This window comes from Mesoplodon densirostris, chromosome 11, assembly GCF_025265405.1.
Source record: "Mesoplodon densirostris isolate mMesDen1 chromosome 11, mMesDen1 primary haplotype, whole genome shotgun sequence".
Classification (NCBI taxonomy): domain Eukaryota; kingdom Metazoa; phylum Chordata; class Mammalia; order Artiodactyla; family Ziphiidae; genus Mesoplodon; species Mesoplodon densirostris.
In genome coordinates this window covers 30,839,034-30,866,240 of record NC_082671.1, presented here as the reverse complement: position 1 = coordinate 30,866,240, position 27,207 = coordinate 30,839,034, and the positions used below count along the sequence as shown (strand labels likewise).

The following is a 27,207-nucleotide window of genomic DNA, read 5'->3' as shown; positions in this document are numbered from 1 at the left end:
TTTTGTTACAAAAACGCTACTTAAATTAATGGCAGCAAATTTTCCTTTGAAATCCCAGCTTTAGCAATCAGTAGTTTCGTTGGCTAGACACAATTTGCTTGTTGCTTGTTACTGGTCATCAGGTCTATGGAAGGTTTATGGATTTTAGTGAATCACAGTTAAGCATAAACCTGCCTGGAGTTTGGGGAAAATATCCATTTTTATGGTAATAAACACCTCACATTTGCAAGCAAATGGGCCAAGCTTAAACTCTTATGATACAAATAGCAGTGACAACACCCCCTATGTTTGTTATACTACTTCAGCTCCTACAGTCTTGATCTTCTTCCTCTGATGCATTACATTTCACCACTGCACCAAATACCAGCATTATATGTTTATTTCTCAGCAGTGTGTGTTCAACCTAGTGTTGACCATTAAATTAGTGCAGAGTAGTAGAATACACGTCCCTTCTAAACCGGTGAATGCATAACATCTGTTTTACAGTTGCATAAGCCAGCCTCAGTAATCACATTAGTAAGGATTTTATAGTGAGAACTAATATATGCTTTCTCAATCCTTACCCTTCCACACCTAAACTGAGAAGGCACCTGTAGAAGTTCTGTTTCTGAGAAGGCAGTGATGATTGCTTTAAGGTAAAGAAGTTTAGAATAACCATGTTTTGTATTAACAATATATTTTAAAATTATTAGTATAAGACTTGGTGAATATTCTCTATGTTAATGTTTAAAAATAGTGTCCCTTTGGGGCTTCCCTGGTGGCGCAGTGGTTGAGAGTCCGCCTGCCGATGCAGGGGACACGGGTTCGTGCCCCGGTCTGGGAGGATCCCGCGTGCCATAGAGCGGCTGGGCCCTTGAGCCATGGCCACTGGGCCTGCACGTCCAGAGCCTGTGCTCCGCAGCAGGAGAGGCCACAACAGTGAGAGGCCCGTGTACCGCAAAAAAAAAAAAAAAAAAAATAGTGTCCCTTTTAAAACTAGTGTCCTATTACATCCTGGTCATAGAAAAGTTTGAAGATTTGTTTATTATATTTGTGATTATTGATATGATAATAATAAATCTTTGAGTGTCTTAAACTTTCATCCTAATTAATAGTTAATTATTTGAATAGCATAGATGATAAAATGCTTTTGAGATATGAGTTATTAAACCTAATATACCTCTTTGAAATATTAGCATTGGTGGGATAAGTTAAATATTTTTTGAATACTAACAAAATGTAATTTTGGGTATACTTAACAATTAAAGAACAATGAAATTATGTATCAGTGTGTTTTAAATTATCATGTTATGTTCATAATAATATCAAGCATTTTTCATGATTAAACTATAGTTTTTAAAGTTTTAAAACATAATTAACAAATGTATGAAAACTAATACTATGTATATTTTTCCCCTTAATTTTAGTCATGATTTCATTGGAGAATTTACAACAAGCTATAGGGAACTTTCTAGAGGGCAATCACAGTTCAATATATATGAGGTAAGAGGAATTTTATTTTATTATTATTTTTCTCTGGAATAAGTATATTTATTCTTTTAAAGTATAGGTTTTTACAAAAGATAATTGCCAAAGGTTACCAATATGTGTACGAATCTTTAAACTTATTGAGCAGATTGGTTTTTGAGATTAAATAATAGTATTTCTCTTCAAATCACGTGGTCTTTCGAATCTACTTTGAGTGATTTAAAAATTCTTGCCTATGAAACGTTTTCTTATTTTAAAAACATTCAATATAGATACAAGTTTATTCTTCTTTGAGCTTCAGCCTTTATGTTTTGCCTTCCTAAGATCTTCCTCAATCCTTTTTTAATAAAAATAGAAAAATTTTCTGTGTAGGCATTGTGTTACATACAAGTCGTTTTTTGCTTAGTATGTTTGAGCATCTTACCTGTTATTTAGATGAAGACTGAAGGAAATGAGAAAGTATGATTCAGTCATTAAAGAAATCCAAGTTATTAAAGCAAACACACTAGTTATTTCTGCCTTAAACCTATCTTGCCAGTTAACTACCAGATACGTGTTGAGCATAAGGTATGTTCTAGCACTGTTAATCCTTGAGCTTTGTTATCTGTACATTCTCTGTGATTTTTTTAAAGACTGTTTTGATGTGGACCATTTTTTAAATGTTTATTGAATTTGTTACAATATTGCTTCTGTTTTATGTTTTGGTTTTTTGGCCCTGAGACATGTAGGATCTTAGCTCCCCAACCAGGGATCAAACCCGCACCCCTTGCATTGGAAGGTGAACTCTTAACCACTGGACCACCAGGAAGTTCCCTCTGTGATTTTTTAAATTTAATATACATCATTAGCAAAGGAGAATATCTCAGTACTTAGTAAATAATGATAACTCTTTCCTGCCAGATTGACACTATTTGACACTAAAATTGACCTCCTTTAAGTTAAGAGTGGAGGAATGTCCTTCTCCTATCACCTTCTTACTAGGCTAAAGCAGTTGTATTCCATGCATTCATTCATTTATTAGTTTATGAATAAAATATTTATGACATGACTTCTATATTCCACACTCCCAAGGATGGAGCAATGAATGAAAATTTCACTGTCTAATGGGAGAGACAAACACGTAAAATGCATTTAGATTATCTTGATAGGTGCTATATATACCTAGTTGACTCTGAGATATCTAGAGTGTGGTGCAGCAAACTTATCCCAAGAAAGCTACCCCAGGCAAAGACAAAGTTGGAGTAATGGATCAATTTTTCTATCTGGGTCTTTCGGGGACAGAATATTAAGGCTCTAAATAGACAGTAGAAGTAATATAAGACAGGTTGTACTTATATGGATGCCTGTTTTTTCTCCAAACCGTCAAGGCTGAGGAGAAACAACACATGAATACTAGTTCTCCTTGTACTTAGAACTCATTTACTGCCAGTCACATAATGCTCCAGAGATCAATTATTTTGAGTTTCCTTAGCTTTAAAATGTCTTCTTCTCTTTGTATCTCTCTTATCCAACAAAGCTTGTTTAATGAGATTGGTGTCACATCTGATGTTATGACAAATAAGCTTAGTAACAATTATTCCTTATTAAATACCTGCATGAATACTTGTGCCATAACTTCAAATAAAAATGTATTCTTATTATTCATATTATCAATAGAAGAGATCAGTCTGAAGAAAATCTGGAGGAACATTATGTGTTAAGTCTAAGTACTTTTAGAATTTCAATGGACAGCTAGCTCTTGGTCCAATACACTGGAAACTTCATTTTCTGCACACATGTAAGGATTCAGTTTTGTTGAGGCAACCTTGGAAATTTTCAACCATTATTCCTTCAAATATTCTTCCTGCCCCATTCACTCTCCCTTCTCCTTTTTGTACTCAAATATTCTTTCTGCCCCTTTCACTCTCCCTTCTCCTTTTGGTTTTCCCAGTGTGTATATATATATATATATATATATATATATATATATATATATATGTTGTTATGCTTGATCATATCTCACAAGTTCATATTTTTTCTTTTTCTTTCTTAAACTAGAAAATCTCAACGGACCCATCTTCAAGATCACTCATTATTTATTCTGCCAGGTCAAATGTTCTATTTAGCTCCTGTAGCGAATTTTTCATTTGTTACTGTGCTTTTTAAGTTGAGAATTTCTATTTGGTTCTTTTTTATAATTTTGACCTACTTATTGATTTTTGTATTTGGTGAGACAATGTTTCATACTTTATTTCTTTATATATAGCTTCTTTAGTTTTTTTTTTTTGCTTTATAACAAATTTATTTTTATTTTTTAATTTTTTTAATTAACAAATTTAATCAGTTATACATATACATATGTTCCCATATCCCCTCCCTTTTGCATCTCCCCCCTGCCCTCCCTATCCCACCCCTCCAGGTGGTCACAAAGCACCGAGCTGATCTCCCTGTGCTATGCGGCTGTTTCCCACTAGCTATCTACCTTACGTTTGGTAGTGTATATATGTCCATGCCACTCTTTTGCTTTGTCACAGCCTACCCTTCCCCCTCCCCATATCCTCAAGTCCATTCTCTAGTAGGTCTGTGTCTTTATTCCCGTCTTACCCCTATGTTCTTCATGACATTTTTTTTCTTAAATTCCATATATATGTGTCAGCATACAGTATTTGTCTTTCTCTTTCTGACTTACTTCACTCTGTATGACAGACTCTAGGTCCATCCACCTCATTACAAATAGCTCAATTTCGTTTCTTTTTATGGCTGAGTAATATTCCATTGTATATATGTGCCACATCTTCTTTACCCATTCATCCGATGATGGACACTTAGGTTGTTTCCATCTCCAGGCTATTGTAAATAGGGCTGCTATGAACATTTTGGTACATGTCTCTTTTTGAATTATGGTTTTCTCATGGTATATGCCCAGTAGTGGGATTGCTGGGTCATATGGTAGTTCGATTTTTAGTTTTTTAAGGAACCTCCATACCGTTCTCCATAGTGGCTGTACCAATTCACATGCCCACCAGCAGTGCAAGAGTGTTCCCTTTTTTCCACACCCTCGCCAGCATTTATTGTTTCTAGATTTTTTGATGATGGCCATTCTGACTAGTGTGAGATGATATCTCATTGTAGTTTTGATTTGCATTTCTCTAATGAGTAAAGATGTTGAGCATCCTTTCATGTGTTTGATGGCAGTCTGTATATCTTCTGTGGAGAAATGTCTATTTAGGTCTTCTGCCCATTTTTGGATTGGGTTGTTTGTTTTTTTTGTTATTGAGCTGCATGAGCTGCTCATAAATTTTGGAGATTAATCCTTTGTCAGTTGCTTCATTTGCAAATATTTTCTCCCATTCTGAGGGTTGTCTTTTGGTCTTGGTTATGGTTTCCTTTGCTGTGCAAAAGCTTTTAAGTTTCATTAGGCCCCATGTGTTTATTTTTGTCTTTATTTCCATTTCTCTAGGAGGTGGGTCCAAAAGGATCTTCCTGTGATTTATGTCATAGAGTGTTCTGCCTATGTTTTCCTCTAAGAGTTTGATAGTATCTGGCCTTACATTTAGGTCTTTAATCCATTCTGAGCTTATTTTTGTGTATGGTGTTAGGGAGTGATCTAATCTCATACTTTTACATGTCCCTATCCAGTATTCCCAGCACCACTTATTGAAGAGACTGTCCTTTCTCCACTGTACATTCCTGCCTCCTTTATCAAAGATAAGGTGACCATATGTCCTTGGGTTTATCTCTGGGCTTTCTATCCTTTTCCATTGATCCATCTTTCTGTTTTTGTGCCAGTACCATACTGTCTTGATTACTGTAGCTTTGTAGTATAGTCTGAAGTCAGGGAACCTGATTCCTCCAGCTCCATTTTTCGTTCTCAAGATTGCTTTGGCTATTTGGGATCTTTTGTGTTTCCATACAAATTGTGAAATTTTTTGTTCTAGTTCTGTGAAAAATGCCAGTTGTAGTTTGATAGGGATTGCATTGAATCTGTAGATTGCTTTGGGTAGTAGAGTCATTTTCACAATGTTGATTCTTCCAATCCAAGAACATGGTACATCTCTCCATCTATTTGTATCATTTTTAATTTCTTTCATCAGTGGCTTATAATTTTCTGCATACAGGTCTTTTGTCTCCTTAGGTAGGTTTATTCCTAGATATTTTATTCTTTTTGTTGCAATGGTAAATGGGAGTGTTTCCTTGATTTCACTTTCAGATTTTTCATCATTAGTATATAGGAATGCCAGAGATTTCTGTGCATTAATTTTGTATCCTGCTACTTTACCAAATTCATTGATTAGCTCTAGTAGTTTTCTGGTAGCATCTTTAGGATTCTCTATGTATAGTATCATGTCATCTGCAAACAGTGACAGCTTTACTTCTTCTTTTCCGATTTGGATTCCTTTTATTTCCTTTTCTTCTCTGATTGTTGTGGTTAAAACTTCCAAAACTATGTTGAATAAGAGTTGTGAGAGTGGGCAACCTTGTCTTGTTCCTGATCTTAGTGGAAATGGTTTCAGTTTTTCACCATTGAGGACGATGCTGGCTATGGGTTTGTCATATATGGCCTTTATTATGTTGAGGAAAGATCCCTCTATGCCTACTTTCTGCAGGGTTTTTATCATAAATGGGTGTTGAATTTTGTCAAAAGCTTTCTCTGCATCTATTGAGATGATCATATGGTTTTTCTCCTTCAGTTTGTTAATATGGTGTATCACGTTGATTGATTTGCGTATATTGAAGAATCCTTGCATTCCTGGAATAAACCCCACTTGATCATGGTGTATGATCCTTTTAATGTGCTGTTGGATTCTGTTTGCTAGTATTTTGTGGAGGATTTTTGCATCTATGTTCATCAGTGATATTGGCCTGTAGTTTTCTTTCTTTGTGACATCCTTGCCTGGTTTTGGTATCAAGGTGATGGTGGCCTCGTAGAATGAGTTTGGGAGTGTTTCTCCCTCTGCTATATTTTGGAAGAGTTTGAGAAGGATAGGTGTTAGCTCTTCTCTCAATGCTTAATAGAATTCACCTGTGAAGCCATCTGGTCCTGGGCTTTTGTTTGTTGGAAGATTTTTTATCACAGTTTCAATTTCAGTGCTTGTGATTGGTCTGTTCATATTTTCTATTTCTTCCTGATTCAGTCTTGGCAGGTTGTGCATTTCTAAGAATTTGTCCATTTCTTCCAGGTTGTCCATTTTATTGGCATAGAGTTGCTTGTAGTAATCTCTCATGACCTTTTATATTTCTGCAGTGTCAGTTGTTACTTCTCCTTTTTCCTTTCTAATTTTATTGATTTGAGTCTTCTCCCTTTTTTTCTTGATGAGTCTGGCTAATGGTTTATGAATTTTGTTTATCTTCTCAAAGAACCAGCTTTTAGTTTCATTGATCTTTGTTATCATTTCCTTCATTTCTTTTTCATTTATTTCTGATCTGATTTTTATGATTTCTTTCCTTCTGCTAACTTTGGGATGTTTTTGTTCTTCTTTCTCTAATTGCTGTAGGTGCAAGGTTAGGTTGTTTATTCGAGATGTTTCCTGTTTCTTAAGGTGGGATTGTATGGCTATAAACTTCCCTCTTAGAACTGCTGTTGCTGCGTCCCATAGGTTTTGGGTCATCGTGTCTCCATTGTCATTTGTTTCTAGGTATTTTTTAAGTTCCTCTTTGATTTCTTCAGTGATCACTTCATTATTAAGTAGTGTATTGTTTAGCCTCCATGTGTTTGTATTTTTTACAGCTCTTTTCCTGTAATTGATATCTAGTCTCATAGCATTGTGGTCGGAAAAGATACTTGATACAATTTCAATTTTCTTAAATTTACCAAGGCTTGATTGGTGACCCAAGATATGATCTATCCTGGAGAATGTTCCATGAGCACTTGAGAAAAATGTGTATTCTGTTGTTTTTGGATGGAATGTCCTATAAATATCAATTAAGTCCATCTTGTTTAATGTATCATTTAAAGTTTGTGTTTCCTTATTTATTTTCCTTTTGGATGATCTGTCCATTGGTGAAAGTGGGGTGTTAAAGTCCCCTACTATGATTGTGTTACTGTCGATTTCTCCTTTTATGGCTGTTAGTATTTGCCTTATATATTGAGGTCCTCCTATGTTTGGTGCATAAATATTTACAATTGTTATATCTTCTTCTTGGATCGATCCCTTGATCATTATGTAGTGTCCTTCTTTGTCTCTTCTAGTAGTCTTTATTTTAAAGTCTATTTTGTCTGATATGAGAATTGCTACTCCAGCTTTCTTTTGGTTTCCATTTGCATGGAATATCTTTTTCCATCCCCTTACTTTCAGTCTGTATGTGTCTCTAGGTCTGAAGTGGGTCTCTTGTAGACAGCATATATATGGGTCTTGTTTTTGTATCCATTCAGCCACTCTGTGTCTTTTGGTGGGAGCATTTAGTCCATTTACATTTAAGGTAATTATCGATATGTATGTTCCTATTCCAATTTTCTTAATTGTTTTGGGTTCGTTATTGTAGGTCTTTTCCTTCTGTTGTGTTTCTTGCCTAGAGAAGTTCCTTTAGCATTTGTTGTAAAGCTGGTTTGGTGGTGCTGAACTCTCTCAGCTTTTGCTTGTCTGTAAACGTTTTAATTTCTCCATCAAATCTGAATGAGATCCTTGCTGGGTAGAGTAATCTTGGTTGCAGGTTTCTCTCCTTCATCACTTTAATTATGTCCTGCCACTCCCTTCTGGCTTGTAGAGTTTCTGCTGAGAGATCAGCTGTTATCCTGATGGGGATTCCCTTGTGTGTTATTTGTTGTTTTTGCCTTGCTGCTTTTAATATGATTTCTTTGTGTTTAATTTTTGACAGTTTGATTAATATGTGTCTTGGCGTATTTCTCCTTGGATTTATTCTGTATGGGACTCTCTGTTCCTCCTGGACTTGATTAACTATTTCCTTTCCCATATTAGGGAAGTTTTCAACTCTAATCTCTTCAAATATTTTCTCAGTCCCTTTCTTTTTCTCTTCTTCTTCTGGAACCCCTATAATTCGAATGTTGGTGCGTTTAGTGTTGTCCCAGAGGTCTCTGAGACTCTCCTCTGTTCTTTTCATTCTTTTTTCTTTATTTTGCTGTGCAGCAGTTATTTCCACTATTTTATCTTCCACCTCACTTATCCATTATTCTGCCTCAGTTATTCTGCTATTGATCCCATCTAGAGTATTTTTTGTTTCATTTATTGTGTTTTTAATCGATGGTTGATTCATCTTTAGTTCTTCTAGGTCCTTGTTAGCTGTTTCTTGCATTTTGTCTATTCTATTTCCAAGATTTTGGATCTTGGAAATAGAATCTTGGATCATCTTTACTATCATTATTCTGAATTCTTTTTCAGGTAGACTGCCTATTACCTCTTCATTTGTTAGGTCTGGTGGGTTTTTATCTTGCTCCTTCACCTGCTGTGTGTTTTTCTGTCTTCTCATTTTGCTTATGTTACTGTGTTTGGGGTCTCCTTTTTGCAGTCTGCAGGTTCGTAGTTCCCGTTGTTTTTGGTGTCTGTCCCCAGTGGCTAAGGTTGGTTTAGTCGGTTGTGTAGGCTTCCTGGTGGAGGGGACTAGTGCCTGTGTTCTGGTGGATGAGGCTGGATCTTGTCTTTCTGGTGGGCAGGTCCACGTCTGGTGGTGTGTTTTGTGGTTTCTGCGGACTTTTTATGATTTTAGGTAGCCTCTCTGCTAATGAGTGGCGTTGTGTTCCTGTCTTGCTAGTGGTTTGGCATAAGGTGTCCAGCACTGTAGCTTGCTGGTCATTGAGTGAAGCTGGGTGCTGGTGTTGAGATGGAGATCTCTGGAAGATTTTCGCCATTTGATATTATGTGGAGCTGGGAGGTCTCTTGTGGACCAGTGTCCTGAAGTTGGCTCTCCCACATCAGAGGCACAGCACTGACTCCTGGCTCCTCAATTTGGGATGATTTGTTGTCTATTCATGTATTCCACAGATGCAAGGTACATCAAGTTGATTGTGGAGCTTTAATCCGCTGCTTCTGAGGCTGCTGGGAGAGGTTTCCCTTTCTCTTCTTTGTTCTCACAGCTCCTGGGTCTCAGCTTTGGATTTTTCCCCGCCTCTGTTTGTAGGTCACCGGAGGGTGTCTGTTCTTCACTCAGACAGGACAGGGTTTAAGGAGCAGCCTCTTCGGGGACTCTGGCTCACTCAGGCCAGGCCGGAGGGAGGGGCACGGAGTGCGGGGCAAGCCTGCAGCGGCAGAGGCCAGTGTGACGTTGCACCATCCCGAGGCACGCTGTGCGTTCTCCCAGGGAAGCCGCCCCTGGATCCCAGGACCCCGGCAGTGGCGGGCTGCACAGGCTCCCGGAAAGGCAGTGTGGACAGTGACCTGTGCTCGCACACAGGCTTCTTGGCCGCTTCTTTAGTTTTTTAAACATATTTATAGTAGCTGATTTAAGTAATTTATTATATAAATCCCATGTCTACAAGTTCCCAGGGGCAGTTTCTATAGATTGCTTTTTTCCTCTGTATGGGCCATACTTTCTTGTTTCTATGCATGTCCTGTATTTTTGGTTGTTGAATGTTGGAAAGTTTTAAAAAATAAAATATAGTAACACTGGAGATCAGATCCCCTGCTTTTCTGGGATTTGTTGTTGTTGCTGTTTGTTTGTTTTGTTACTTTCCTGGAGTAATTCTCTAAAGTCTGTTTTCTTTGCTGTGTGGGTCATTTCAGTCTGTGCCCTGTTAGCTAGTGGTCAACACATGATTTGACAGATTTGTGCATGTTGGTGCACTTCTTATATGCTCCAAGTAAAAAATTCTGCCTTTGTTTTCACTTGTTGTTGAAACAGAGACTCAATGTCAGTCAGAATTGAAGGATTAGGGCTTCCTCAAGGTCTTCTCTGGCCATGCATACAGTCCTGCACAAGCATTTGGTCTTCTAGATCCCCAGCAATATGCCTGAACTTTTAAAAACCTCCTACTTGAGATCAGATCAAGAACGTGGAGGAGTAGGACATGGAGCTTACCTTCTCTCACAAATTACATCAAAAGTACATCTACATTTGGAACAATTCTCATAGAACCTCTACTGAATTCTGGCAGAAGACCTCAGTTTTCCAAAAAGGCAAGAAAATCTCTGGATAAGGCAAAAGAAAAAAGAAAAGAGAGAGAGAGAGAAGGGAATCAGGACAGGACCTGTGCTCCTGGGAAGGACCTGTGAAAGGATAAAATTTTCCACACACTGGGAAGTCCCCTTACTGGCAAGGAGATCAGCAAGGACAGAGAGGGAGCTTTGGAGCCTCGGAGGAGAGCACAGCAACCGGTTTGCAGAGGGCAAAGCTCAGAGAGACCTGCACACATGGTCAGTGCCATCCACCCAGCACTCCACAACCTGAGACACTCATCGCTGGGGAAGGTGGGGGCTATTTGCTGAGGCTTGGGCTTTGATGGTCAGACCCGTGGGAGAGGACTGGGGTTGGCTGCATGAAGACAGCCTGAGAGTGGTAGAATGTGGCGTGAGAGGAGGCCTGGGCCCACCAGAAAGGGAGGGTGCTATTTTTAGGGGGCATGCGAGGAGAGGGGTGGGTCTGTCATGGGAGTTCCTTTCTCCACACACACTCTCAGGTGATATCTATATGAGCTCCAGAGGTAGGTACAAGCTGCCACTGCCATCTCGGACTCCAGAGGCAGGTGCAGACCACTGCCAAGGGTCCTGTGACAGGGAGCCAGCCACTGTTCCTGCTTTCCTTGGAGCATGCACAGCCTGCCACCACCAGAGAGAGTCCTGTGACTGGGCACCAACTGTTGCCCCAGATTCCCTGGGAAGGTGTGTGACCCACCATAGCTGCCAAGGGTCCCACAACCCAGAGCCAACTTCTGCCTCCACCTTCCTGGGAGCCTACATGAGCCACATGCCTGCACAACCCTTATCAAGGGGAAAATGGCCAGCACACACTGAGGAAAGAGATGGCAATCATCCAAACCAAAAACAGCCCTCATGACAAAAAAATAATAAACCCATACAAGCTATGCAGGGAGGCTCCTGTATATAAATAGCCCTCCAACACTACAGTAGATAGCTGTTTCCCCTAAACTCACAGAGAAAGAGAAATATAAGCAAAGTGAAGAAGCAGAGGAACCACTCCCATTAAAAGCCCAAGAGAATTCCCCTGAAGGAACAATAAAACAGATCTCTTCAGTCTAATAGACACCAAGTTCAAAAAGGAGATAATGAAAATACTGAAGGAATTAAGAAAGGCTATGGACAGAAATGCAGATTACTGTAAAAAGGACTAGAAACTATAAGGAGGAGCCAAGAAAATTTAGAAAATTAATTTGCTGAGATGAAAGCTGAGCTAAAGGCAGTGAGTAGCAGAATGAATAATGCAGAAGAAAGAATAAGTGATCTGGAAGATAGAATAATGGAAATTACCCAATCAGAACAGCAGATAGAATGTCATATGCAAATATATATATATATATATATATGAGACCAATGGGATAATATAAAGTGTGCCAATCTATGCATAATAGGGATTCCAGAAGGAGAAGAAAGAGAAAAGGGGATTGAAAAGGTATTTGAAGAAATCATGGCTGAAAACTTCCCAAACCTAAAGAAGGGAGCAGATATCCAGATACAGGAAGAACAGAGGGTCCCAAACAAAATGAATCCAACAGACCTACATCAAGACATATTGACCTACATCAATGACAAAAGTTAAAGATAAAGAGAGGATTCTAAAGGAGCAAAAGAAAAACAAAGAGTTCTTTACAAAGGAACCCCCATAAGGCTGTCAGCTGATTTCTCTACAGAAACACTGCAGGCTAGAAGGGAGTACCAAAGTATATTCAAAGTCTTGAAAGGGAAAAATCTGCAACCTAGAATATTCTACCCAGCAAGATTATCATTTAGAATAGGAGGAGAAATAAAGAATTTCTCAGACAAGGAAAAACTAAAAGAATACAGCAATACTAAACCTATCCAAGAAGAAATATTGAAATATCTTCTCTAAACAGAAAAAGAGCAAGAAGAGACAGGAAAGAGGAAATCATAATTTGAAAGTAAATCACTTAAATTAGCCAGTACGCAGATAAAAAATATAAAGAAAAAAAACCTATTTGTGAAAGTGATGATAAACACAAGGAACAGCAAAAGGATAAATATGAAAATGTAAAAAAGGACATCAAAATCATAAAATGTGGGGAAGGAGAGTAAGAAAATGCAGATTCTTGGGGGTTTTTTTAGAATATGTTTCCATCTATATGACTATCAGTCTAAAGCAAGCAGAAATAGGAGGAGGTTAATGTACTTGAAAAATAGGGCAACCACAAATCAAAAACATACAAGAGATTCACAAAAACCAAAAAGAAGAGAACGCAAGCGTAAGATAAAAGGAAATGATCAAACCACAAAAGAAAAGCAAAAAGAAAGGAACAAAGAAGAAACAAAGAATCAACTGGAAAACAAGGTATAATATGGCAATAAATACATATGTATCAATAATTACCTTAAATGTCAAGGGACAGAATGTTCCAATCAAAAGGCATAGAGTGGCAGCCTGGATAAAAAACAAGAGCTTAAAATATGCTGCCTACAAGAGAAACTCCCTCCCCTTAGGGCAAAGGATACACATATATTGAAAGCGAGGGATGGAAAAGATATTTCATGCAAACGGAAATGAAAAGAAAGAGGGTGTTGCAATACTCATATCAGACAAAATGGACTTTAAAGCAAAGGTGATAAAGAAGGACACAATATAATGAAAAAAAGATCAATACATGAGAGGATTTCACACTCATCAACATATATGCACCTAATATAGAAGTACCCAAATACATAAAATAAATACTAACAGACATAAAGGGAGAAATTGATGGGAATACATTAACAGTAGGAGACTTTAACACCCCACTCACATCAGTGGACAGATCTTCTATACAGAAAATCAGTAAGGCAACAGAGATCCTAAATTATACAACAGAACAGTTAGACTTAATTGATGTTTTCAGGATATTACATGCAAAAAAAAAAAACAGAATACACATTCTTTTCAAGTGCATATCAAACATTTTCTAGGATTGACCACTTACTAGGGCACAAAACTAACCTCAACAAATTTAAGAGTATAGAAATTATTTCAAACATCTTCTCTGACTACAAAAGCGTGAAACTAGAAATCAACCACAGGAAAAGAAATGAGAAAAAAATGATTACATGGAGAGTAAACAACATGCTACTAAAAAACCAATGGGTCAAAGAGGAAATCAAAAAGGAAATTAACAAATACCTTGAGACAAATGACAGTGAAAACACAACCATACAAAATCTATGAGATGCAGCAAAAGCAGTTCTTAGAGGGAAGTTCATAGCAATACAGTCCTTCCTCAAAAAGCAAGAAAAATCTCAAATAAACAACCTAACCTACCACTTAAAAGAATTATAAAGAGAAGAACCAACAAAACCTAAAGTCAACAGAAGGAAGGAAATGATAAAGATCAGGGAGGAAATAAATAAAATAGAGATTATAAAAACAGTAAAAAACAAAAAAATCAATAAAACCAAGAGCTGGTTCTTTGAAAGGATAAACAAAGTTGACATACCTGTGAACAGGCTCACCAAAAAGAAAAGAAAGAGAACCCCCCCAAAAAAACAAAATAAGAAATGAAAAAGGAGAAATCTCAACTTATACCACAGAAATACAGAAACAACATGAAAACATACCATGAACAATTATACACCAACAAATTTGACAACCTAGAAGAAATGGACAACTTTCTAGAAACATACAGCCCACCAAAATTGAATCAAGAAGAAAGATATAATTGAACAGACTGATCACTAGAAGTGAAATAAAATCTGTAGTAAAAAAAAAAAAATCTCGCTACAAACAAAAGGACCAGATGGCCTTACAGGTGAATTCTACCAAACATACAAAGAACTTACACCTATTTTTCTCAAACTCTTCCAAAAGATTGAAGAGGAGCGGACACTCCCAAAGACATCTATGAAGTCACCATCACTCTGTACCAAAAGCAGACAAAGATACCACCAACAAAGAAAATTACAGGCCAATATCTTTTGTGAATATAGATACAAATATTCTCAATAAAATATTAGCAAACTGAATCCAACAGCACATAAAAATATCATACACCATGATCAAGGGGTATTCATTCCAAGATCACAAGGATGGCTCAACATACACAAATCAATCAGTGCAATACATCACATTAACAAAGAAAAGTCAAAAACTACATGATCATCTCAACAGATGCAGAAAAAGCATTTGACAATATTCAACATCCATTCATGATAAAAAAAAAACTCTTACCAAAGTGAGAATAGAGGGAATATATCTCAACGTAATAAAAGCCATTTATGATGGACCCACAGCCAATATAATACTCAACAGTGAATACTCAATGGTGAAATACTCAATGGTAAAAGCCTTCCCATTAAAATCTGGAACAAGACAAGGATTCCCACTCTCACCACATGTATTCAACATAGAATTGGAAGTCCAGCCACAGGAATCAGACAAGACAAAGAAAGGTATCCAGATTGGAAGGGAAGAGGTAAAATTGTCACTATATGCAGATGACATGATACTATACATAGAAAACCCTAAGGACTCCATGCAAAAACTACTAGATCTAATAAATGACTTTAGCAAAGTAGCAGGACACAAGATTAACATTCAGAAATTGGTTTCATTTCTTTACACTAACAATGAAATATCAGAAAAGGAATGTAAAACAAAACAATAACTTTCAAAGTTGCACCAAAAAAATAAAATGCCTAGGAATAAACCTGACCAAGGAGGTGAAAGACTTATATGCTGAGAACTATAAAACACTCTAAAACATTAATAAAGGAAATTAAAGGGGATTCAAAGACATGGAAATATATCACATGTTCTTGGATTGGAAGAATTGGTATTGTTAAAATGGCAATACTACCCAAAGCAATCTACAGTTTTAATGCAATCCCTATCAAATCACCCATGACATTTTCACAGAACTAGAATAATCCAAAATTTTATATGGTACCATAAAAGACCCAGAATTGCCAACCCTGAGGAAGAAAAACAAAGCAGGAGGTATAACTCTCCTAGACTTCAGACAGTACTACAAAGCTACAATAAATAAAGTGGTGTTGGTACAAAAATAGACATACATCTGTCAATGGAACAGAATAAAGAGGCCAGAAATAAATCTACACACCTATGGTAAATTAATCTTTGACAAAGGAGGCAAGAATATAAAATAGGAAACAGTCTCTTCAGCAAGTGGTGCTGGGAAAGTTGGACAGCTGCATGTAAATCAATGAAGTTAGAACACACCCTCACACCATGCACAAAAATAAACTCAAAATGGCTTAACAACTTAAACATAAGATATGACACCAAAAAACTCCTAGATGAGAGCACAGGCAAAACATTCTCTGACATAAATCGTACCAATGTTTTCTTAGGTTGGTCTCCCGAGGCAATAAGAATAAAAAGAAAAATAAACAAATGGTACCTAATCAAACTTACAAGCTTTTGCATAGCAAAGGAAAACATAAAATAAGCAAAAAGACAACATACGGAAGGGGAGAAAAATGTTTGCAAATGATGCAACCAACAGGGGTTTAATCTCCAAAATATGCCAACAGCTCATACAACCCAACAACAACAAAAAAACAAACAACCTAATCAAAAAAATGGGCAGAAGCCCTTAATAGACATTTCTCCAAAGAAGACATATAGATGGCTAAAAAGCACATGAAAAGATGCTCAAAATCACTAATTATTAGAGAAATGCAAATCAAAACTACAATGAGGTACCACCTCACACTAGTCAAAATGGCTATCATTTTAAAAATCTACAAAGAACAAATGTTGGAGAGGGTGTGGAGAAAAGGGAACTCTCCTACACTGTTGGTGGCAATGTAAGTTGGTGCAGCCACTATGGAAAACAGTACGGAGGTTCCTCAGAAAACTAAAAATATAATTACCATATGATCCAGCAATCCCACTCCTGGGTGTATACCCAGACAAAACTATAATTCAAAAAGATACATGCACCCCTATATTCATAGCAGCACTATTCACAATAGCCAAAACATGGAAACAACCTAAATGTCCATTGACAGATGAATGGATAAAAAAGATGTGGTACATATATATGGTGGAATACTACTCAGTCATAAAAAAGAACAAAACAATGCCATTTGCAGCAACATAGATGCAACTTAGAGATTATCATACTAAGTTAGAAAGAGAAAGACAAATACTATATGATATCACTTATATGTAGAATCTAAAATATGGCACAAATGAACCTATCTACAAAACAGAAACAGACTCAGAGACATAGAGATCAGACTTGTGGTTGCCAAGGGAGTGGGGGGAGAGGGATGGACTGGGAATTTGGGGCTCGTAGATGCAAACTATTACATTTAGAGTGGATAGACAACAAGGTACTAGTGTATAGCACAGGGAACTATATCTGATCTCCCGAGATAAACCATAATGGAAAAGAATATTAAACAAAGAATGTATATATATGTAAAACTGAGTCACTTTGCTGTTCAGCAGAGATTGGCATAACATTGTAAATCAACTACACTTCAATAAAAAAATAAATTTAAAAACTAAAAAGGACAAAATTGAAAAAAATTATAAAATAAAACAAAATGAAATGTTACAAACAAAACCAGAAACAACCCAAGCAGCAGGAGCATCTAAGGAATGGAACCAATTAGCAACCTTGGGTGCTGGGATGTAATTAGGCTTGGGTTCTTGTTGTTTTTGACTCCAGTAATGGCTAAAATCTTTTTCTACATTTATTCTTTTAAAGGCTGTGTGCAAAAAAGAAAACACACAAGTTACTTTTATATTCTTGTAAAGAGTCTTTATAACTACCGATAAAATGAGACAAAGAGGAGGCAGTCCCTATGGATGGTTTCTTAGCTTCACTACATTGTAGGGTATGATTCTCAGCCAGGCAGAATTAAATGGGATGATGAAAAGACCATGGATAATAACATTTAAGACCCAACTTAAAATTAAATAAAACCCTAAAATGAAAACAAATAAGTAAATAAATAAACGCCTCCTACTGCTTTACAGATTCATTTTGGCAGGTAAAGACCTTCTCCTGGTGGTTCCCCAGGCTTATGGGACTACCTTCAGAATTGCAGTTGTGCTGGTTTGGAGCTAGTTTTAAGGCTGTTGATAGGTCTACTGTGGGATCTGCAGTCGATGTGCTTGTTAATAGGGGCTCAGGTGAGTGTGGATTATGTCCGGTGCTGGGTGGATGAGACTGGCTCCAGTACCTTTGTTCAGTAGGGTGGTCCTGGGCCATGGTTCCTTTTCAGGGTGTACAGTTGGGTCCTCAGTCAGTCAGCCTATTTCTAAGTTTGTGAACCGGTGTGACTCCCACCAGGACTCCCACAAGGACTCCAAACTTTTACACATTATTATGTGTCTGATGGAAATTATTACCATTATAAAGCAATAAGTAGAGCTCCCATAAATATTCACATATTTGGGTGATTTGTCATGTTAGTGCATTTAATCAAATAAAAAGTATTATGTCTCTTGAATATATTTTATTTATTAGAGAAACCCATAGTTTTCCTACAAAGCAATCACTATTATTTGGGACCTTGAATATTAAAAATCTCTCTCACATCAAGAAGATGTAAATGGGTAGGATAATCAATGCATAAAGTTACTGAGAAGAATATTACTGAAAGAATATTACTGAAAATATATTTTGATATAAGATGATCACTAGTAACTTTTGCAGAGAAGTTTTGACTGATAACTATCTAGGAGTCATACTAAAGGCATTTGTAAGAATAAATAAATGCCTTCATGACAAGAAGTGAAAGGCACCAGGTTGAACTACACATTTTAAAAATATTTCAGTATAAAACCTGACATTGTAATTGTTTTATCTGCTCTTTAAGGTGATAAATCCCAAAAAGAAAGGAAAAAAGAAGAAATATACTAATTCAGGAACAGTAAGTCAAATTTTATGTTATTCATTAAGGATTCAAATAAATGAATTTTATATATATATATATATATATATATATATATATATATATATATATATATATATATATAACATTTTGTATTGAATAAAAGCTACTAAATACTTCACTGTTTCACTTAGGGTTTTAATGTGAATGTATATAATAAAAAATTAACTTGCTATGGGAATTGTAATGGAGAACACCTTATAGGAGTTAGCGACCCAGCTTCCTGCAAGTTGTCTTAGGGGTTGAATGGCCTCTGAGAGAAAATGAAATTTTATTATGAATTCTTCATTCAATGAAATCACACTAGAGAAAATCAAGTAGACCTGAAAAAGTGTAAGTTGTAATAAGAAATATTATACTCTTTATAGGTTATACTTAAGACTTGTTTTATAAGATGTGAAAGTATTTGTTTATAGTGCATTAAAATGGACAACTCTGTGGAAATGCTGGACTAAATCAGTACAGGAAGGTGCAAAGATGAAAGTATGTTAAAATTGTGAAAAATCAAAATCATCCTATTTTGATAAAAAATATACAGAAAATTTTATACTATGATTAACTGTCCTTGGGAGAAGCAAATATAAGTTCCCTTCAAGTTTTCTTTTAAAAGATTTTTATAAAGCAAGATATTTAAAATATTAGATGGCCTAATTACAGGTCCCTGACAAAAACACCCATTTCTTTTTATATGGCTTAGCTCACTGATTTTGATTTTTTAGTTTTAACCATTTTCTAGCTTCCTTTCATCTTTCCTTTATATCTAAAATGGGAAGTAACACAGTGTCCTTGTAGATAATTTGCATGTTGTTCTTCAAAGGAAGTAAACTGATCATAGAAAGGAGTCATTTAATTTTTTGGCCCCTTTTCTTCTGATAATTTTAAATGTAAGAAAAATCAGTCCTAGTAAATTTTAATAAAGAGTAATATCTTTATTGATTTTCAAAATGCTAGGAAACATGATTTTCTCTCTAACAGAAAATAACGTCCATTTGGGGATGCAATTAGTACTAGCAGGTAATTCTGCCTTCTTTTTCTTTTCTTTTTTCAGGTCACCTTACTTTCTTTCTTGGTAGAAACAGAAGTTTCATTCCTTGACTATATTAAGGGAGGGTAAGTCATTCTCTGAAATTGTTTCATTGCTTAAGCAATGGTGAGAGGCAAGTTTGAATGTGTTTAGAAACTTCATGACAACAGCAGTCAGAGACATCACTTATGTAAGCCTCTTCCTAATTATAATTAAGCAGGGTCTTTTTGAGGTTTTTGTTTTGTTTTGTTTTGCCAATACTGATTTAGTGCTAGAGTGTTGTCAAGCCAAAGAAGGATTGAGAGAATGAGGGGGGCTAAAGGAACAAAGACAGTTTCCCCCAAAACAGAGAGCTTATCCCCTTTTGCTCTTTGTTAAGAAAACAAAACAAACAAAAGCTATACTTGCCCAAATGGGGAATCTCTGCTATATATGAGCATCTTGAAACCTGCCACCTGGATACATAGACTAAGAAGCTACAGGGTGATTGTTTCAATAAATTTAAAAGAAAACGTACTAAGTAGGAAAAAATGTTTGCCAACTCTCCTTAGTATTCCGATGTTTGTGCATATTTTTGTCTTTAGAAGATGGGAAAATAGAAGGTTGAATTTGTCATAAAAAATAGATTCCTGGGCTTCCCTGGTGGCGCAGTGGTTGAGAGTCCGCCTGCCGATGCAGGGGACACGGGTTCGTGCTCCGGTCCGGGAGGATCCCACATGCCGCGGAGCAGCTGGGCCCGTGAGCCTATGGCCACTGGACCTGCGCGTCCGGAGCCTGTGTTCCACAACGGGAGAGGCCACAACTGTGAGGCCCGCGTACAGAAAAAAAAAAAAAAAAAAAAAGATTCCTGTATAAATAAACTCCTTGGTAGCTGTAGATAATAGTTGATTAAAAAGATGGACATCTCTTAGCATGCTCTTTATAAACTTTAAAAAGGTGCTTGATAGATCTGGCTATAATTTGCATGTTGAAATGATGATTTGAAGTTTTAAAATACTAAAAATTCCTTTTAGTTTTTGTTTTGTTTGTCTTTTGGCTTTGCTTTGTGATCATGTGAAGTGGGTAATGTGTGTGTGTGTGTGTGTGTGTGTGTGAAAGAAATACCCAATAAGTATTGTCAGCAGTACAAATCAAGTAATATTTTGATGTGAATCTAACAGTAAAAGAAAATTTCAGAACCTATTACCAATAAATCACTTTTATTTGTTGTTCACATTCTCCTTTTGAGGATTCTTAGGGCTAATTAGAGCAAATGGGTTTCTACAATACTTAAGCAATAACAGTATTGACAACTGTCATTTTTATGCTTCTTATCACCTCCAAGATTTTTTTTTTTTTTTTTTTTTTTTTTGCTTTACACACATCCTACTTTTATAGCACTGCCTTTGCTGGAAGAAATGCTAGTGACCTTTTTCTGACAGAAGTCAGTGTATAAATGGAGCCCCAACCTATGAGGTACACTTTGTTCCAATCCTGGCTTCCCAAGGGTTTTATAAAAACCCATATTTTTTTATTTAAAAATGGGATATGGAGAAATAGAGTTTGAAATTTACTACATAGTTAATCTAACTGGACTTATATTAATTTTTATATAATATTATCTAAAAAGGACATGAGAAATATCTGCATATAATTCATTTTTATATGAAGATGTATATAATAAATTTATATATTTTTAAAATATACTACAATTACATGTTTACCTATTATTCATCACTATTTCTAATACTTATTATACAGATATTGTCCCTTTGATAATGGAATCCCAATTGAGAAGCAATATAATTACTGTATTCTGTGTCTTTATGTGTCTTTGCTCTTAAGGACTTGTTATAAGCAATAGGGCATAAAATTTAAATTCTGACTTTTATTAATAATATGGTGAGGAGATCTGGCTTTATCATGACACTCCTTATCACCTCAATTTCCTGTAGTTTACGTGAGTCACCTTAGTTTCTTTCATGACCTTAATGATATTTATTTCCCTTCACTCTGAATTTATTGCTTATATTCCTACAAAAAACTTACTCTCATCTATCAATTTACTATACAGTGTAATTTGTGTATAATAATAGCTAACATCTGCTGACAGCTAAGTGCCTCAGGGTTATTAACTCTACCCATCTCTCTGTTGGTCCCTTTCCCTTTCTGCTCCCCTCCTTTCTCTTTGTCCCTCTTTCTCTCATGAGTAATATTCACGTTGATAATTCTCTGTTTTCTAAAAAAGTAATGAAGTTTATTTACTTCATGTACTGTTAACTTTCAGTCTTTGTATAACTAATATTTTCTATCTCATTGCTGCTAGTCAAAAATATAATTTAGTTTACATAGCCTAAGGGAAAATGATGCTTTGGCATGCAGGATATCTAAGAATTTTACCATCAGATATTTGTGAAGATTTAAACTTATTTAACTGTGAGTTGTGGGTATTTATTATGATGGTTACCTCATAGAATTCCTGACTCTAATTATAGGAAATGAGGAATAGAATTTTATGTTCTAATCTTTCTTAAAAATATCTATTGGTATGAAAATAACAACTTGTAGCAATTTGAAATGGAGAACATGAAAGCCAGTGTGGAAATGTAGCTGCATCTATTCCAAATATTGCAGCAAATTACTTTTATTTTTCTTAACAGATTTCCTATTGATTTTTTTTAGACATTGTAAGGGATTTCCCTGAAGGTCCAGCAGTCAAGACTCTGTACTTCCACTTCAGGGGGCACGGGTTCGATTCCTGGTCGGGGAACTAAGATCCCACCTGCTGTGCAGTGTGGCCAAAAAAAAGATAGACATTGTAAGCTTTCTTCCCTTGTTATTAAGAAATCTCAACCTCCAAGTAGATAAATGCACCACCATGATGGAAAATTATATTAAGAGCAGACACATAATTACACAAACTTTCTGAATAATAGCAAAATAGAATATAATGAACTACATTCATTTCAAATTAGAACTAATTATAATAATTCACAGTTACTTATTATAGTTTCAATAATGGCTATTGACTCTTGTGAATATTATCAGTCAGAATTTCTCGTCTCTTGCAACTAAAAAATTCTGTAAACTGTTAAACAACTCAGTAATATTTGGTACTCTTCAGAGTAACTTTTTTCTGAAACCACAGAAACATTTTTTTTTAGTGTTTTATTTTCAGTTTTGAGGAAAAGAAGTATTATATCTCCCAAATTTTAAACATAAATATCTATATTTGTGTTTCACATTGTAAACATGAAATGTGAAATGGTAAAAAAAAAGTAATGTAAAATGAAAATAATTTATTATGAAACTAGAATCCCCTGTAGTCATACTCTCTAGAGATAATCACTGTTAGAAATGTATTTATTCCCAAACACACATCATTATTTTTAATGAGTAGGATAGCACTGTGCACAATATTGTAATGTATATTTTCTTCATTTAATATACTGTGTATATATGTTTCTGTGTCAGTACTTATAGATCTACCATATTTTAATAGCTTTCCATCATATGGATGTACATAATTTAGTTTAAAAATCTCCTGTTGATACACACTTTAGTTGCATCCATTTTATTTTCATATTATAAACAAGGCTGCAATGTAAACCCTAGTACATAGGTTTTTGTACACTTCATTAAGTATATCTGCAAGGTCACATCCTAGAAATAGTATTGTTGGTTTAAATTGTATGCATATTTTACAATTTGTCAGGTATTTCTAAATTATTGTGTTGACAAAAGGGTAATAATAATAATTTATACTTCTAACATATGTGTATGCAAGTTTACCATATACTTACCCTTACTGGATAGCATCACTACTTTTTCAACTTTGCTAATTTAATAGATAAATATTATAAATCATTGTCAGTTTTTATCTGTGAAACCTATTTATTAGCCGTTGTGATGTCCTTTGTGAAAGCCCATATTTAACCAGCCGTATCTTTGGAAACACAGGTTTCAGAATCTTTTATTTTTGCTTTTCCCCTGTTCCCTCCTCCCTAGTCCCACCAAAAAAGATTGAATATTTTTAACTGAGAACACAAGACCAAAGGTAGTAGGGAGCTTCATCCTTCAGTACAGTAAACACTTCAGATAAACTTCCCCAATATTCACATCTTGGTCTTTGACACCACTTCTCTTCTGCACACATCTAAAAAGACTCTTTTTAATCTGGCCTTGCCTTTTGCCCCATGATTACATTGAAGAAAAACAATAAAATTAACTAACACTTTGGGCTGCAATCAACGAAGCAATCCAAAATAGTATTTTGGAGGTCATAACTATTTGCAGATTTGTGGAGTTATCGTTAGTTCTTTTGAAGAGATGTCCCACCATATTTCTGAATAAGTATGATATTTCAGAAGTTATTGGAACCAAGTGTTGAATTCAGTTTTGTTTTTATAAAAAATTATAGTAACTACTCACTTTTAACTTAAAATACCAAGATATCAGCATTTGTTACTGGTATTTGTGTATTGTTTTGTTTTTAACTTGGGTGAGTATCATTATTGCTAATTTGGATGGCATCAATTCAGGAACCTACTCACCATTCTAGTCTAGCAGAAACTATTGTTGAGTTTTGCTTATGCTGAATCTTAATTGACAAGTAAAACTAGATGTTTTCAAAAAAGGTGGAAGATCATCATATAAAACATGAGTAACAGCAATTAAATTGGTACTCTGGCTAGCTGTGGGTTATCCAAAATAACATTAGTTTAGGTTTTCCTGTATTCATTTTGTTCTCTACATTAATTGTATCAACTATTTTCCTTATACTGGACAACATGTGGGAGCATGAGAATAGACAAAGAGGGCAAAACAGGTGACTCGTGTGAAACATGTAGGACTAACAGGTTGTGATTAAGCTCTTAGAAGGAAATTCTTGAATCACACTTTAAAATGTAATCTCTCTTCTTGTTTCATCTCACAAAAAATAATTGAATAGAAAATTATGAAAATATTGTTTTCTCATGAATCCAAGTAGAAATTATGTATAGTTAAGAATGAACACATTTAAATATTAAACAAAATTGTTCTCTATAGTCCTTTAATATCTTCCCCTTCAAATGAACTTCTTTATATGTCTAATTCTTAGTATTGGGTATTCTAGGCTTCCATTACTGTAGTCATTATTGATGTAGATATTTACCTGATTGATTGATTGTTTGTGAAACCATGTTGTTAGTGTGTTACTTTTCATTTATTGTCTCAGTTCCTAACACACTGGGTTTAGCTGCAGTAGACAGTTTATGGATTGAGGTACACAGTTAGCAGATGAGACAGATGCATTCTCAATCAGACAAGATCCAATTTTTATAGAAATATTCTGTGAAATAAAAATTTAATTTGTAGACCTTCTTTTTTTCCTTTTTTTTTTTTTTTTTGCTAAGCAGAACCATGCTTTCCCTGGAGCATAAGATACAATTTATGACTTGAGGTAGTAAAGAGTTTTATTTTCTAAATACAATAATATCCACAAAGGTGGTCTTACTGTAGAGGAAAAAAATGGATTGCCTCTTCTGAGTTGTTGACATTGGGGTTATTATTTTTAATCATGCTTTGTATGTTTTTCCTGTGATTATTTTATTTCTCTTTTCTTACTAAAAATGATTTTAATACTAAAATTCTGGTATAATTGGCAACCAAAGATATTTACTCAGTAATCCTTAATGTATGACATTGAATATCCCAGTTATCATTGATAAGGACAATGTCAGATTCATTGAAAATCAGAGACAGTTCTGAAATCTAAATACTCCTTTAGGGTAACATCATCATTTTTATAATAATTATTATTTGTGAAATGGGTTTATTGACCTCTACAGACAACAGCTCACATTATGAGTGTCTGGGGACAGAATCATTAGTTTCAATTTGGTTTTGTCTGCCTTTCAGTCCTCTATTTCTCTCAAGTCTTCATGAAACTCCACTCCACCACTAACATGACCAAGGAACAAATATATATAAAGTTTTTCACATTTCTTTGACTGGCAGATGAATGGGGAAGATCTCAAATTCTCGTGCACACTGAGTACCCCTAAGCAACCAGAATGTCATGTCAACCTGAAACCCTAATCTACACATTTATCAGAAAATTGAGTGTATTAGAAACTTGCAGGCCTACAGACTGTCATTTACTTCTTCTGAAGAAAGCCCAAAATGTCATCCACCTTGTCCCAAATAAGCTTTACAACCACTTATATACAGTGGTTGCTAGTTTCCCTGGTTACCATTTTAATTGTTCATTCTCAAAATATTTTTATAGAGCTGAACATAGAGTAGCCACTGAATAAATATAAATTAGAAAGCCACTTTAAGCCTGACTTTCCACTCTTCTTTCCCAAATCTCTTAGCATAATGAAACATTAAAAACAAATAGGAATTTTAAGCAAAGAGTGTGACAATTTAGTTAACTGGATTACAAACCCCCATGTCTGTCTAGCTCAGATTTTATCATCTTGTGACCTTCCTCTTTCCATACCTCATATCATAATCAACAAAGAAAACAGATGGACCAGGCTTTCTGGGATAAGAAAAAATGCTTTTGTGTTGCCTCTGCCAGAAATCATCTCAACTCTGTATCTGAGTTTTAGTGACTTGGAAGAAGGCAAGATCAAGATGAGAAGCATGAATTGCTTATTTTCCTCACATATTAACTGAAAGGGAGCATGAGAGAAGATAATAGGGGAGACCCTAAGTGGGCAAGTTTTGGGAAAGAATAAAAACGTGGGGTAAATGTTTGGCAAAATATCAAGTCAGTTAAATAAGTGGCTGCTGAAGGCAATGCATAAGAGTGGCCAAGAATTTGGGTTCTGACACTAACTGCCTGGTTCAAATCCTAGATTTGTCTTTTGCTAGCATAACCTGTTTCCGTTTCTATGAAATAGAAATAAAAATAATAATGCATATGTCACAGAGTGACTGGATTAAATGGCATATACCCTCGATAAATGCTAGCTATCATTTTTCTGAATAATCTGAACTTGTTTAAAGTTCTAATATGTCTTTTCTCATTGTTGGTGGTAAATATCCTAATTAACAGAGACATGGAGAGAAAAAGACATATTCAACTTTTAAAGTCAATAACAGTCTTTTTATTTTTTTAGTTCAATTCTCTTTGGAGGATCATGCCAGGTTATTCCTTCCACTGTAGTCAATCACAACCCAAACTCTTGACACTGAATCTAAAACTTGTCTGAAATTATAAGCAAAAGGTTTATATCCCACTCCAAGTAAAAAGTCTTAGGAGAAAAATTAAAGATATCTACCTATTATAGGCTCATTGTAGAGGCTAAAAGTGGACTTCTTAATATGCTTATTTTAAAGGTGAGTTGAATATAAGTAAGTGCCATTATTAACGAGCTCCATAAGGATTTTTTTAAATACTTGAAGCAAGTAAAATGATGCTATAAAATATTTGCCTTAGTTTTATACAGTTGGTGGCATTATATTAGATATGTCATCTCAGGGAGCACATCTTGCCAGAACATGCAACACGTGTCTTTTTCCTAGTCCAGTTTCTTTTTGAAAACTGAATATACATAACTAGGATTTTTTTATAGTGCTTCTTGTTGTGGCACCCAAGTGTTTTGCATTCATCAAATAAGTCGAGAGCTAAACCCTGCAGTGCTGATTGGGGATAAATATAATAAATGTAAAGCCATTCTGCCTTCTAGAAATACATTCACCTAAAATATTATCATATCTAAACTAAACTCATCTAAAATGTGATTTAGAAAAGAAACTTTTGGAAGTATTAAGAAGACTCATAAA

General features: G+C 35.4%; 1 protein-coding gene across 2 annotated transcripts in view; it reads left to right on the top strand.

Moving 5' to 3' along the window:
* The window catches only part of CPNE8 (copine 8), a 336,491-nt gene that overhangs the window by 247,336 nt on the left and 61,948 nt on the right, over window positions 1–27,207 (top strand). For both annotated transcript variants that reach the window (XM_060111969.1, XM_060111970.1), the window contains 3 exons: window positions 1,407–1,482; window positions 18,351–18,404; window positions 19,474–19,535. In XM_060111969.1, the coding sequence (XP_059967952.1) occupies window positions 1,407–1,482; window positions 18,351–18,404; window positions 19,474–19,535 (192 nt within the window). The remainder of the gene's footprint in view (window positions 1–1,406; window positions 1,483–18,350; window positions 18,405–19,473; window positions 19,536–27,207) is intronic.